Genomic DNA, 14,742 nt, shown 5'->3' with positions numbered 1-14,742 from the left:
AAATAACTCCTGATGTCTGATCTAGTTCAATGCTTACGTAAATTATGTCTACTGGTCTTCCCTAACCCACCTAACTCAAATAGCCTGTCCACCAAGACTGAATATAATCCTTTCAATATTTTAAAGACCTCATTGTAATTTCCCAAAGTCTCCCTTTTCTACTCTCTGTTGCAATTGCATTTAAATCTGCTTGTAATCTATTTTTCTCATCTAAATTCCTAACAACTATAATCTCTATCATCAGTAGGTTTACGAAGAGTTCCTTGAATACATATATCCAGATCGTTGATAAATATGGCAAAAAGCTATAACACTAATATTGATCTCTGTGCCACTAGTAACCAGTCTCCATGGAGATCGACTGCAATTAATAACAACCTTCTGGCGATGAGAATACAATTAATTCCTTGTCCAACACAAGATGTGTCCGCTAATCCTATAGAATTGTACCTTATTAAATAACTTATTGTGTGGCACCTTGTCAAAAAGCTTTTTGAAAATCAATATATACAATGTTGACAGAGCTATCTATATTCACCATCCTGGTAACGCCCACAAAAATTTCAACCAGATTGATAAGATGTGACCTCCTTTTCCAAAAGTCAGGTTGAGAGTTTTCCAATAACCCCAACTCCGTCAAGGTCACCTTATAATGTATCTCTAATGATTCCTTTTAGCAACTTGTCTATAATCAAAGTCAAGCTAATGGGCCTAAGTTCCCTGTTTTAGACTTATTGCTCTTTTTGAATATGACCACCACATGGGCTTCCATCTAGTCTATGCGAATAATTCCAGACCTTAGTGAGCTGTTAAATACATAAGCAAGGGCTCATTGAGCACAGTTCCCATTTTTTGACCACACTCAGATAAATTCTGTCAGGACCTGCAGCCCGATATGTTTTGCAGTCCTTTATTCTCACCAGGACTGCATCTGCAAACAGTTTGACCCTTTCAACTTTGTGTCAATTGTATGATGTGTTATTGGTAACTCAGCATTGTCTTCTATAGTGAAGATTGATGTAAAATGGCTATTTAAAACCTCAGCTATATCCTGGGAGTCTAATTGAATATGCCCTGAGGAATTCTTCAGTGGTCATTTGCAGACCTTAATCACCCTCTGACTCGGAACATAACTTAAAGATTGAAGTTGCTGCAAATACTCAGCAAGTCATGCAGCATTTATAGACAAACAGTGTTCATGTTGACCTTTCATCAGAAGTGGCAAAGGTTAGAGATGTAACAGATTTTAAGCAAGATAGAGTTAGGGAAAAGAGGGGAGTGGAGAAAGAGCAAAAGCTAAGGTCTGTATTAGGATGGAAGGCAGGAGTGAATGAATGACAAAATGGCTAAGGTGGGCGATGGCTTGTCAGGCCCTCCATGGGAGGGAAGTTTTATGCTGTCCCATGCAGCGAGTTTGGAGGCAGGGACAGCATATAAGCGGGTGGGATGGTGGCGGGGGAATGCCAGTTTCCTGCCTCTGCCGAAATTAAGCTTGGGGTAGGAAGGCCTGTGAACAGCCTTCCCGCCCAGCCACCAATTGAGGCCCTTAAGTGGGCAATTAATACCCAATTAAGGGCCTCATCCCACTACTGCCTCAATTAGCTGTGTGGTGGGTGGGCCTGTAGCCACAAGGGAAACACGGCAAGAAAAAAGTGTGCGGGTTGCTTGTCGGCTTTGGGTGGGGGGGGGTGGGGGTTTTAAAAGACACTTACTGCCTGAACAAGGTACCCGGCAGTGGGAAGTGGGGGGGGTGTGGGCCCTGCCGAGAGCAAAACCCTGCCCTTGCTGCCAACCCCCCCCCCGTGACCCCCACGAGACCCCTCCTGCCCTGACCTACCTGTGGCCTGTGTCCAGCACCGCTCCTAGGCCCCTGGCTGGTGCTCCACCGGCAGTAGCCATTGCCTTTGCAGTGACGCTGCTCAGTTAAAGAGCTGCTGGCTCTCAGAGGGCAGGACCTCCATCACAAGGATCCTTGATCCCGTGGATGGCCTGCCGTTGTCCAGTTAAGTGCCTAATTGGCACTTGATTCTGGGCGCAGGCCTCACACAGAAGGGGCAACTCAGGGTTTTTGGCAGCACTTCTGCCGGAGGTTGAAACCTCTATCGCCCGGATAAAATCCCAAGCCATAGTGTGAAGTCGCAGGAGATTTTAATTCCCAATCCTCAGTTAAATGCTGGAGCTTGGAATCATGCATGAACTCAGAATTTCAGGCACCGGTAGGTCTTGAGGGAATGTTCACTACCTAAGGTCTGAGGGTGTGGTTCCTGAGAGGATTGCATTAAAGTAAGAGAGACGAAAGCCTGTAGAAGATGCATTGAGATATCCAGAGCAATGGTGGGCAGTCTTGACACTCAAAAACCCACCAATTAAAATGGTAATAGGTCAATTGTGCTGGAATGCAGGAAGGAGCACCGCACCTTCGTTGTAACCACCCATCTGCCCACTGAGTATGCAGGATTTAAATCAGTTCCTGGAGTATAATAAATCCAAGTGATTCTTGACAACACAGCCGGCGGGGACGTCATCCGATTGCGCCAACCTGCGCAAGTGGGCTCCTGCTCTCTGTGTGTGCGCTGCGTTCCGCACTGCCATAACCGGTTGGCGCATGCCAGATGACGTCATCACGTAAATTGCCAGGGCTGGTACACGCATCATCGCATAACGTGGGAGAGAGCAAGCGGGGAGAGAGCACGGTGTGGGGGAGAGAGTGGGGTGTTGGGGGGGGGGGGGGTGGTGGTGGCGGAAGCGGGGAGAGAGCGGGTGGGGGGGGGAAGCGGGGGGAGAGCAAGCAGGCAGAGAGCGAGGGTGGCGGCGGGTAAGCTCTCCTCTTGCACCATCCACCCCCCCCCCCCCCCCCCCCGGCTTTCTCTGGCAATTGCCACCCCCCCCCTGCTCTCTCTGCCCAACCCCCCCCCCCCCCCCCCCCCCCACTGCCCGCTCTCTCCAGCCATTCCCCCCCCTCCGCCCACTCTCTTGGGTCATTCCCCAGCCAGCCGATCTCTCCGGCCATTGTGTGCTGCCATGTGTGTACGTTGCCTTTGTGTGATTATTTGAGCAGTGCCATCTTTAGTCCTGGCAGCTGCCTGAACGTCGCTGACTGTGACGTTTTAGTTGAGCAGTCTGCATTTGTGCATGTGGCAGGACAGTGCCTCCTGGTAGCTGCGTTGTCAGCAAACGCAGCCATAATAAATTCAGCAAATATATCAGAAATTGATACTGGCTTTTGAATATCTATTTTCATTAATGAAAACAGAAGATATTAGAAACACTAAGCTGGTCAGGTAACATCTGTGGAGAGAGGAAAGTTTAATGTTTCAAGTCAATGATCTTTCATCAGAAATGGGGGTTGTTACAAATGAACAACTAAAAGGAAGAACAGAGCGAGGAAAAAGGGACAAAGAGGAAAAAAAATGATCAGTGATTAAGTGGATGACAGGAGATAATGGAATGACTGAAGTGATAATTATGTGATTAAAGGAGGCAATTATTTGAGTGATTAGAGAAATAAAAGATATAGCCAAAATCCAGAGGATGTGTGAATTGTTACAGCAGAATAGCAGAGCAGACAGGAAGAACTGAAAATCTGGCAAAACGGAGATGATTCCAGTTACCCAGAAGTATGATGGAAGGAAAGGGCAGGTGACACCAGGGGTGAAGACCAACCCACTGGCTGGGTACCAATAGGGGAGCCCCAATGGGAAGTATTGTTACATTCATCCTACATGAGTAGCACCTGCTGTCCAAGAGAAATGGGAGCTGCAGTTAAGGTATAATGTTAAATTCAATGCCTGCTTCAGGTCCCCACTGCAACATTAGTTGAGGGCAAACCAATCCTAGAGATTGCCTACATTAAAATAAAAAATGCTTACCAAGTAAACAGCATCCCAAGTGCTGCCGCTACCAGCTTTGAGATCCCTGATGACCTGTCTCCCATCTCCTGACGTCCAGGCACCACACTCCCCTGGAACTATCAATCCTCACCCTGACGATGATTGTAATCTCCACACACACACGCACAAACACACCCTGCCCCTCCCCCAGCCTCTGAGACCTGTGATTCCAATCCAGGCCACTGATCACTTACCCATGGCTCTAGGAGCGACCAAAGAATCCAGCAACTTAACTGTATGCTCTTGCCACAGCTATGTCAGTGACCCCTTAAGCTCTATATCTGGGGATCCTAAGGGCAGGCAGGAATGGCAATTCTGAATTCCTCGCACACTATCTGTTAAAAATCAAAAGCTTCATTATTGCATAAACTCATTGCTCTGTTACTCAACGAGCAGAATTTTAATGGCCCAATTTGATATTTTTTGTGTAATGTATTTTGAGTCTTACCTGAAGAGGTTTGCAGGTCCTAGATTTTCCCTGATAAGTAGCAGTGATTATGAAGTTGCAGAGTGCATCTGAGAGTATTCAGTATATAAGGTTGTCTAGATGGATGGAATCATTACTTGACAGAATCTTTCCCATCTGTCATCTCAAGGTCGATTTCTGTAGACCTATTCTCAATGGCTATTAGTAGACCCACATAAATATAAGTCAAGCCAATTCCTGTGTAACAAGCTAATGACCCAATGTATACTTAAAAATTGATTTATACTTGGTCCTACATTTGAAGTTTTAAAAGCAAAATGGCTACATCAGTGTTCAGATAATATCCACCCAAACTTGTAATGACTAGCTCGGGGGTACAACCTTAACTTGAACATTGGCATTAACTTAAAAGTCTACTTGATAATCTCTGTGTGATTGCTTACAAAATAGAAGTAAGCTTTAGAAGAACAGGATTTACTACAAGACGCAGCAGTTTAACATTTTGTAGGTAAATTGACCGGAATGATTAGGAATTTCCAGGCAGCTTCTCCATTTAATGATGTGCTGTGAACTTTGTAGATGTCTTAATAGGGAGATGCCTGTTACTGTTTATTCATGGTCTTCATCTTTCATGTCATTATAGAATAATATTTTAATACCTGAATTCTACAGTAAAGTAACAGCAGTATAACATGTGCAAGGTATTCATTAATTTTTTTAAACCAAATGAACAAGATTATCCCGTACACATTTTGACCTTGCTGGCACAAAAATGGCAACAATAAGAGAAGTGCATAAAATGGAGAATTGTAACAGTAGCATATTGCATCAATGCTGCAAATGTATAATCATGCCATAAAACATACTTTGAGATGGTTGAGTAATATAAAACTGTCTGCAAGCTACCCAGTGAGAACTTACGGATTTTAATAGTTTAACTCTTGGAAAGGGATAAAAATTGGGATCTGTTTAGAATTCATACTCAGAGACTATACTAGAAATAATTTATACTAGAATTTACACCAGTTAGTGATTTATATGTACTCAGTAGAATGCATCCATATGAATTCATGGCTTCCTAATGAGACATCATCTTATAATGCATTTTATAAAAGAAAGTGAGTGTTTTAACACTTTACTGGATTAAATTTTTTCCCCTCAATCTAGTTGTGTATTTTTAATTATCCATTCCTCTTTGCAGGGGAAGCCTGTTGGGACCCCAAATTCTGGAGCGTATTTTCGTTTGTTATCAGACCATGGAGTAGTAGCTATGTTCACTACACCAACTGCACTGAGAGCAATTCGCCAGCAAGATTTTGAAGCTGTACTTGGAAGACAGTATCATTTTCCAAGGTGACCTTTCACAGGTTTAAAGGCCAACAAAACTTCTTTAGTTTGTTTTTCTCCACAGTAATTCTCTTCTTAATTCAGCTAATGCAGGGGTGTCAGACTCATTTTATATGGAGTAGGCTTGATCTGACATTGTGGCACTAGGACTGGGCCAGATTCAGCAAAAGTTACTTGGACACAACTGAGGAAGAAATTGGTATGCATTGGCTCCTTTTTTGGTCGTGAAATAATCACAATGTATCCCAATTTCTGGGCATGAGGTCCTGCATCACAATTGCACTGGTGACATGGCCACTGCCACATTTGTTCTCACTGTTATTAGGTATCCCTGGTGGCTGCCTGAAATCTGTGATGGACCAATTTAAATATACATCAGGACCCTTCTGCAAAATGTGTTTAAAATTAAGTGGTGCATGTGCCGTGCAAGCTCTGACAAGTTTTCCAGTTTTCCAGCAGCTTAATCAATGGTTGCAGTAAAATCTGTTGTTAGAGCTTAAAACTCAATTAATTTCACATTTGAAAAAGCTAGATTTTCTTTCATGACAAAGGCACTGAAGCTGGTAGTAATTGTTTTTCTCAAGGGAATGATAACGTAGGAAACGACTTTATTTTTAACTAAATCATTGACTTGTTAAATTTATCATGACCATTACTAAAATAAATGATGGAAATAAACCCTTCTTTCAGAAAGTACAGTAGATGAGTATTTTGAGACATGACCTGGTGGGTGGGGTTGGGAGGAGCAGATGACTAGGGACCTATGGTTCCCAAAGTTGCACATCTGGGTTTTTCCTCGCAGTGTGTCTTTTACGGACTAATTGATAGTGATTGATTGCTATGATTAGTCAACAACTCCATTATCATTGCATCGTGCAACAATCAGGATGGTCAAAAGTGAACTAGATGGACCTTTGCTCTTTCTTTGTCCAACAATTCCTATGCTCAGATGAATGGATTTCGGCATGGTCAAACCCACCGCACCAAGATTTATGAATTTGTCTCTTTAAAATCCCAGAAACCGAGAAAATTTTCCCCATCCAATGCAATCTGCCAGCTGTTTCCCTTTATCAGGTCCAACACCAGTTTTGAAGTTATAATAATTGTGTAGTTGTATCAAAATCATCATTTTTCTTTTGTACTACAGAATGCAGTTCATGCATTCTGTGTATTAGTTATTTGTTGAGGTTTCTCCTTTCTCTCTCTCTTGATTTTTTTAATTTCCAAAATATACTTTATTCATAAAAATCTGTAAAAAATACATGACAAAACAGTTCTATACCGCACCAAGTCAAAAATTACAAACAGTGCAAAGGAGGTCAGTTTCCTTCAATACCATCATTAGTTGCTTCACAACCCTTCCATTTAATTTTTCGTGCAATATACATTTTACAGCACACGAAATTTTCCCGATACAGTTCAAGGGGTTTCCCATTGATCCAGCCCCTCAGTTCAGTTTGGTGGGGGGACCTTACACAGTGTCTTTCCCCATTGAGCCTTTGCTGCGGCTGCCCCAAGCTTTAGTGCATCTCTCAGCATGCAGTCCTGGACCTTGGAATGTGCCAGTCTGCAACATTCGGTCGTGGACAACTCTTTGCGCTGGAAGACCAGCAAGTTTCGGGCAGACCAAAGGGCGTCTTTCACCGAATTGATAGTCCTCCAGCAGCAGTTGATGTTAATCTCTCTCTTGATTCTTTGCAAAGAATGGGTTTATGGGCTACTAGGCCTATGTTAGTTCAGCTGAACCTGTTCGATATAGTCTTGCTTTACAAATGCACTTTTTCCTCATCATAGTCCTCCAAACAGTACAAAAAGGGTAAGTGGCTCGAAGTGCAGTGTGTTGCTCATCTGACCTGTGTAATACCTTTACTGCACTATGGGATCCAGATTTTTATTAGCTGCTCCAAAAAAATTTGCACCAGGGCCTAACAAGACAAACAGCTGTAACAAAGACTAATTTGAATTGCTAAGTAGGCAATGCAGAGTTGACATACACGAGCTAAAAAAGACATCCATTCACCACTTTTGAAAAAGATATTCATCTCGCTATCATTCTAAATATTTAAAAACAAATGCATGATTAAAAAAAAGTACAGAAACTGCTTGGTCGCAAAATTTGGCTCCGTAGTGTTAGTGATTTCAGTGCTGTGGACACTAGTAGATCATGACGTCAGTCATTGATTTGACCCCTGCCTGCTATGTTTTACTTTGCAGCTGTACTTAATGCCCTCTCTTAAACATACAGTGCTGAACATGCGTCCAACAGCGCGAGGGGCCCCTGCCCCACCAGTGCTATTTAAAAGCCTCATCAACAACTTGCACATTAGTTGCTTATTACCTTCCACTGACTTTTGCTGAGTTTGTGGAAGTGCTGGGAGTTGATAACAGTTGGTAAAGTCTGCAGGGAGTGATTCTGCAAGTGGGGAAGGCATTGCTTGGTACTGCAAGGGCTCTGGGCACATCACTTGCTTCCAGCCATGGGGGCTATAGTAGCAGTCCACTTTGGTCTGCAGCATCAGAGGGAGATGGAGCAGAGGCAGTGAAGAAGACAAACAGCTCGAGGAGAAGGGGAGAAGATTCTCAACAGGAGGCCTTACCCACTGGGGGTCTTCTTGAAGTACTTTCCCTACCTGCGCCTAAGCCGGGAGCAGTAAGCTCACTGGCTGTGATTCACCGTGGAGGTAGTCAAAGAACTCTGCCACCTCTTGCAGCCAGACCTGCAGCCTCAGAGCAGGGTTCGGACAGCACTGCCAGTGGCAGTGAGGGTGACTGTGGTCTTCAACTACTTACTATGGGTTGGCATCTTTCCAGGCTGGAACAAGCAACATAGCCAACATTTTGCAGTGTGCATCTGACAGAGGCTCTGTATGCCCCAAGAGGGAATTTCATTGTCTTCTCTTTGGAATGGGAGAAGATGGAGGAGTGCACATACGGGTTTGCCAGGATATCGGGCTTCCCCATGGTACAGGGTGCCAACGACTGCACACATGTGGATTTGCAGGCGCCACATCTAAATGCTGAAATGTACTGAAACGGCAGAGGTTACCACTTGCTCAGTGTGCAGCTGGTGTGAGACTATTGCCAAGAACATAATGCTGGTAAATGCCCCTATCCTGACAGCAATCATGACTCAGTCATCCCGCGCCGTTCTGTTGTTCCAGCAATCTTTCAGCCACCACGTCGAACCAGAGGGTGGCTGTTTGGCATCCAGGGTTATCCGGTTTACACCTGGCGGATGGTTCCCCTCTGCACCCTAACTGCATGTCGCCATAAAATGAGAGCCATGTTGCCATGAAGAACTTCATCGAGTGATTGGGGTGCGAAAGTAACAGTTCTGGTTCCTCGACTGCTCGGGAGGAGTGGGTGTCCTGATTTGTGGTGGTCTATTGCATCCTCTGCAACCTGGCAATCATGAGCTCACAGCCATTGCGCCATAGCTTCGGCGAGCACCTCAGGTGGAGGAGGAGGCTGAAGGAGGAAGCAGCTGGCACATCAATGTTATGGAAGGGCTGTCCAAGAGCGTTTCATTTGCCTGTTTCCTGTGAATAAAACCCAAGATTGCCTTTGTTCAATAGTAACATCCAGTACTTCATACAGTATTAACTAATCACCCTTGTACATTCGCTTAGTGCCTGTCTTGCAGTGCCTTTGCTTGTCCTAGTGCTGCTATGCAGATCTACCCCAGTTGGTGCAGCATGGCTGGTGAAAGGCTTTCAGTGGGGTGACTGCAGATGGTCTTGCAGGATTCCCTGTGCCTTGAGATCCTGGCTTCACACTGCATTAGCTCAGTATGTGCAGCAGAAATCTGGGTTGGCTGGCTGACAGACAACAGCAAGGGCATTGTGGAGTGGCAGTGGTGGGAGGATGAGTACTGTCATCCTGAGAGAGCACATCAAGTTCGTGCTCCTTGGAGTCACAGCTACTACCCTGGGGCTGTGCCTCAGTAATCCTAGTAATCTGTTAGAGCACAGATTGGGCTGCGTAAGCCCCTACAAACCCATTTGAGCACTGGCATCTATAAACACGATGGCAGTAGTCTGAGGCTACATGGCACCAATCTGGATTTACCTAGCAACGAGCTGAGATTTCATGACCTCAGTTTGAGTTTCCACTACAGCACTCAGACGTTTGTTGGCTTCTGCTTGTGCTGCAGTAGAAGCTGAGACATCAGCCATCAGACACTGCATGATGGTTGAGTCTGGAAGCGTTCTCATGGAATTTTCCACCACTTCCACCCTGGAAAGGGTGGCCTCCAAGCTCTGCACAAAGCCCTACTCAGTTGTATCTAACTGCTACAGAGTCAATAAAGAATGAAGCAGGACCACCCGGCATCGACCTAGGCACTGGAAACGACAACGGCAAACCCAGCCCTGTCAATCCTGCAAAGTCCTCCTTACAAACATCTGGGGACTTGTGCCAAAGTTGGGAGAGCTGTCCCACAGACTAGTCAAGCAACAGCCTGACACAGTCATACTCATGGAATCATACCTTACAAGTCCCCGACGCTGCTATCACCATCCCCGGGTATGTCCTGTCCCATTGGCAGGACAGACTCAGCAGAGGTGGTGGCACAGTGGTATACAGTCGGGAGGGAATTGCCCTGGGAGTCCTCAGCCTCAACTCATGGCATCAGTACAAACATGTGCAAGGAGACCTCCTGCTGGTTACCACCCACTGCCCTCCCTCAGCTGATGAATCAGTACTCCTCCATGTTGATCACCACTTGGAGGAAGTACTGAGGGTGGCAAGGGCACAGAATGTACTCTGGGTGGGGGACTTCAATGTCCATCACTAAGAGTGGCTTAATAGCACCACTACTGGCCAAGTCCTAAAGGACATAGCTGCTAGACTGGCTATGCGACAGGTGATGAGGGAAAAACATACTTGACCTTGTCCTCACCAGTCTGCCTGCCGCAGATGCATCTGCCCATGACCATATTGGTAGGAGTGACAACCGCACAGTCCTTTTGGAGACTAAGTCCCACCTTCACGTTGAGGATACCCTCCATCGTGTTGTGTGGCACTATCACCGTGCTAAATTGGATAGATTTCGAACAGATCCAGCAATGCAAAACTGGGCATCCATGAGGCGCTGTGGGCCATTAGCAGCAGCAGAATTGTACTGAACCACAATCTGTAACCTCATAGCCCTGTGTATTCCCCACTCTACCGTTACCATCAAGCCAGGAGACCAACCCTGGTTCAATGAAGAGTGCAGGAGGGCATGCCTGGAGCAGCACCAGGCAGACCTCAAAATGTAGTGTCAACCTGGTGAAACTACAGCACAGGACTACTTGCGTGCCAAATTGCGTAAGCAGCATGCGATAGACAGAGCTAAGCGATCCCATAACCAACGGATCAGATCTAAGCTCTGCAGTCCTGCTATATCCAGCAATGAATGGTGGTGGACAATTAACTAACTGGAGGAGGTGGCTCCACAAATATCCCCATCCTCAATGATGGGGGAGCCCAGCACATCAGTGCGAAAGATAAGGCTGAAGCATTTGCAACAATCTTCAGCCAGAAGTGCCGAGATGATGATCCATCCAGACCTCCTCCTGAAGTCCCCAGCATCACAGATGCCAAACTTCAGCCAATTCGATTCACTCCGCGTGATATCAAGAAACGACTGAAGGCACTGGATACTGCAAAGGCTATGGGCCCTGACAATATTCCAGCAATAGTACTGAAGACCTGTGCTTCAGAACTTGCTGCACTCCTAGCCAAGCTGTTCCAGTACAGATACAACACTGGCATCTACCCAGCAATGTGGAAAAATGTCCTGTAGACAAAAAGCAGGACAAGTCCAACCCAGCCAGTTACCACCCATCAGTCTACTCTCAATCATCAGTAAAGTGATGGAAGGTGTCGTCGACAGCGCTATGAAGCGGCACTTGCTTAGCAATAACCTGCTCGGTGACGTTCAGTTTGGGTTCCGCCAGGGCCACTCAGCTCCTGACCCCATTCCAGTCTTGGTTCAGACATGGATAAAAGAGCTAAGCTCAAAAGGTGAGATGAGAGTGACTGCACTTGACAACAAAGGCAGCATTTTACCGAGTATGGCATCAAGGAGCCCAAGCAAAACTGAAGTCAATGGGAATCAGGGGGAAAACTCTCTGCTGGTTGGAGTCATACCTTGTACAAAGGAAGATGGTTGTGGTTGTTGGAGGTCAATCATCTGAGCTCCAGGACATCACTGCAGGCATTCCTCGGGGTAGTGTCCTAGACCCAACCATCTTCAGCTTCTTCATCAATGACCTTACTTCAGTCATAACAAGTGGGGATGTTCGTTGATGATTGCACAATGTTCAGCACCATTCATGACTCCTCAGAAACTGAAGCAGTCCATGTAGCAATGCAGCAAGACCTAGACAATATCCAGGCTTGGGCTGATAAGTGGCTAGTAACATTCATGCCACACAAGTGCCAGGCAATGACCATCTCCAACAAGAGAGAATCTAACCATCTCCCCTTGACATTCAATGGCATTACCATCGCTGAATCCCCCTACTATCAACATCCTAGGGGTTACCATTGACCAGAAACTGAACTGGAGTAGCCATATAAATACTGGGGCTACAAGAGCAGGTCAGAGGCTACGAATCCTGTGGCGAGTAACTCACCTCATGACTCCCCAAAGCCTGTCCATCATCTACAAGGCACAAGTCGGGAGTGTGATGGAATACTCTCCACTTACCTGGATGGGTGCAGCTCCAACAACCTCGACACCATCCAGGACAAAGCAGTCCACTTGATTGGCACCCCTTCAACAAACATTCACTCCCTGCACCACTGACGCACAGTGGCAGCAGTGTGTACCATCTACAAGATGCACTGCAGCAATGTACCAAGGCTCCTTAAAGAGCACCTTCCTAACCCGTGACCTCTATCACCTCGAAGGACAAGGGCAACAATTGCATGGGACCACCACTACCTGCAAGTTCCCCTCCTAGTCACACACCACCCTGACTTGGAACTATATCGCCGTTCCTTCACTGTCGCTGGGTCAAAATCCTGGAACTCCCTTCCTAACAGAACTGTGGGTGTACCTACCCCACATGGGCTGCAGCGGTTCAAGAAGGCAGCTCACCACCACCTTCTCGAGGGAAATTAGGGATGGGCAATAAGTGCTGGCCTGGCCAGCGACGCCCACATCCCATGAATGAATGAAAAAAAAATGCTAAGTGTGTGAGGGTGAGCTGAGGCGATGGAGGTGAGGTGTGAGTCATGGTTGAAAAAGATTGTTAGTAAGCAAGTGAAAGGGTTGTGAATGGAGCAGTGTGTGAGGCTGGTGGTTCATTTTTAAGGATATGGCTTTTGAAGATGCATTCACTGACCTAGACCACTCGTGTCAGGTCACTAAAGTACTTTCGGCACTGCATTCATGTGCTCAGGGCTAGACTGCTGGCATTGACCACAACATCAGTCTGCTCCCACTGTCTTCTCAGTATTTGTCTGGAGGGCCTCCTGGCCCCTTAAGGGAAGAGCACCTCACTCCTCCTGCACCAAGGCCTCTCGCAGCACCTGAGAAGCTTGGGGCACACTTTCTGGCTATGTGGCTGGCGTGTGGTTCAGAACAACACAACAACATGGGTTCAATTCCCATTCTGGTCTGAGACACAGTTGGGGACCTGCTTCTTCACCTGCCTCTGTCCCTGGAATATAGATGTTAGTCTGTGATGCCGACACAACCAAAGCAGAAGAAGCGTGTATGTGTTTGATGTTCTTCAGATCTTCTTTGCCCCTGACTGCAGCCAGAGTGCACCTTTCCTTTAAGAGATGAAGGCTAGCTCTTTAGGTGGTATGATAAAAGCAAAATACTGTGGATGCTGGAAATCTGAAATAAACACAGAAAGTGCTGGAAATGCTCAGCAGGTCTGGCAGTATCTGTGTGGAGAGAAACAGAGTTAACGTTTCAGGTCGATGACCTTTCATAAGAACTGGCAAAGGTTAGAAATGTAATAGGTTTGAGCAAATGAAAGGGGGGAGGGGGGAAGAAGAACAAAAGGGAAGGTCTGTGATATGGCAGAGGGCAGGAGAGATTAAATGACAAAGATGTCATGGAATAAAAGGCAAAGGGATAGTTGTAGTAAAAGACAAAGCATTATTCCAGAGAGTTAATGGCAGAATAATGAACAGCTCTGTCTGAAAGCAAGAATATGAAAAACAAGTTTAAGACTTGCACATGTTTTAAAAAAGGCAGTCATGGTCTGAAATTGTTAAACTCAATGTTGAGTCCAGAAAGCTGTAGAGTGCCGAACGGAAGATGAGGTACTGTTCCTCGAGCTTGCATTGAGCTTCACTGGAACACTGCAGGAGGCTGAGGACAGAAATGTGGGCGAAGTGCAGGGTGGTGAATTAAAATGGCAAGCAATCGGAAGCTTGGGGTCATGCTTGCGGACTGAGCAGAGGTGTTCCGCAAAGCGGTCCCCCAATCTACGTTTGGTCTCCCCAATGTAGAGGAGACTGCATTGTGAGCAGCAAATACAGTATACTATATCGAAAGCAGTACAAGTAAATCACTGCTTCACCTGGAAGAAACGTTTGGGACCTTGGATAGTGAGGAGAGAGAAGGTAAAAGGGCAGATGTTAAAACTGCAATTGCACGGGAAGGGGACGAGATGTCGGGGGTGCTGGAGGAGCGGACCAGGGTGTCATGGAGGAAAAGTCCATTCGGAATGCTGAAAGGGGAGGGGAGGGGAAGATGTGTTTGGTGAGGGCATCATTCTGGATGTGGCAGAAGTGGCGGAGGATGATCCTTTGGATGTGGAGGCTGATGGGGTAGAAAGTAAGAACAAGGGGAACCCTGTCACAGTTCTGGAAGGGAGGGGAAGGGGTGAGGCCAGAAGTGTGGGAAATGGGTCGGAAACAGTCGAGGGCCCTATCAAACACAGTGGGGGGGAATCTTCAATTGAGGAAAAAGGAAGGCGTAGCGGAAGTGCTGTTGTGGAAGGTTGCATCGTCAGAACAGATGCGATGGAGACCGAGAAACTGGGAGAATGGAATGGAGTCCTTACAGGAGGCAGGGTGTGAGGAAGTGTAGTCAAGGTAGCTGTGGGAGTCAGTGGCCTTATAATG

The 14,742-nt window shown here is 46.2% G+C and overlaps 1 protein-coding gene across 2 annotated transcripts in view; it reads left to right on the top strand.

The window, feature by feature from the left end:
* acss3 (acyl-CoA synthetase short chain family member 3) overlaps positions 1-14,742 on the top strand; it is a 128,647-nt gene that overhangs the window by 61,177 nt on the left and 52,728 nt on the right. For both annotated transcript variants that reach the window (XM_068050455.1, XM_068050454.1), the window contains exon 8: positions 5,519-5,670. In XM_068050455.1, coding sequence (XP_067906556.1) covers positions 5,519-5,670 — 152 coding nt within the window. The remainder of the gene's footprint in view (positions 1-5,518; positions 5,671-14,742) is intronic.

This window comes from Heterodontus francisci, chromosome 18 (assembly GCF_036365525.1).
Source record: "Heterodontus francisci isolate sHetFra1 chromosome 18, sHetFra1.hap1, whole genome shotgun sequence".
Classification (NCBI taxonomy): Eukaryota; Metazoa; Chordata; class Chondrichthyes; order Heterodontiformes; family Heterodontidae; genus Heterodontus; species Heterodontus francisci.
The sequence above is the reverse complement of the archived record's forward strand: the minus strand, read 5'-3'. Positions and strand labels throughout refer to the sequence as shown.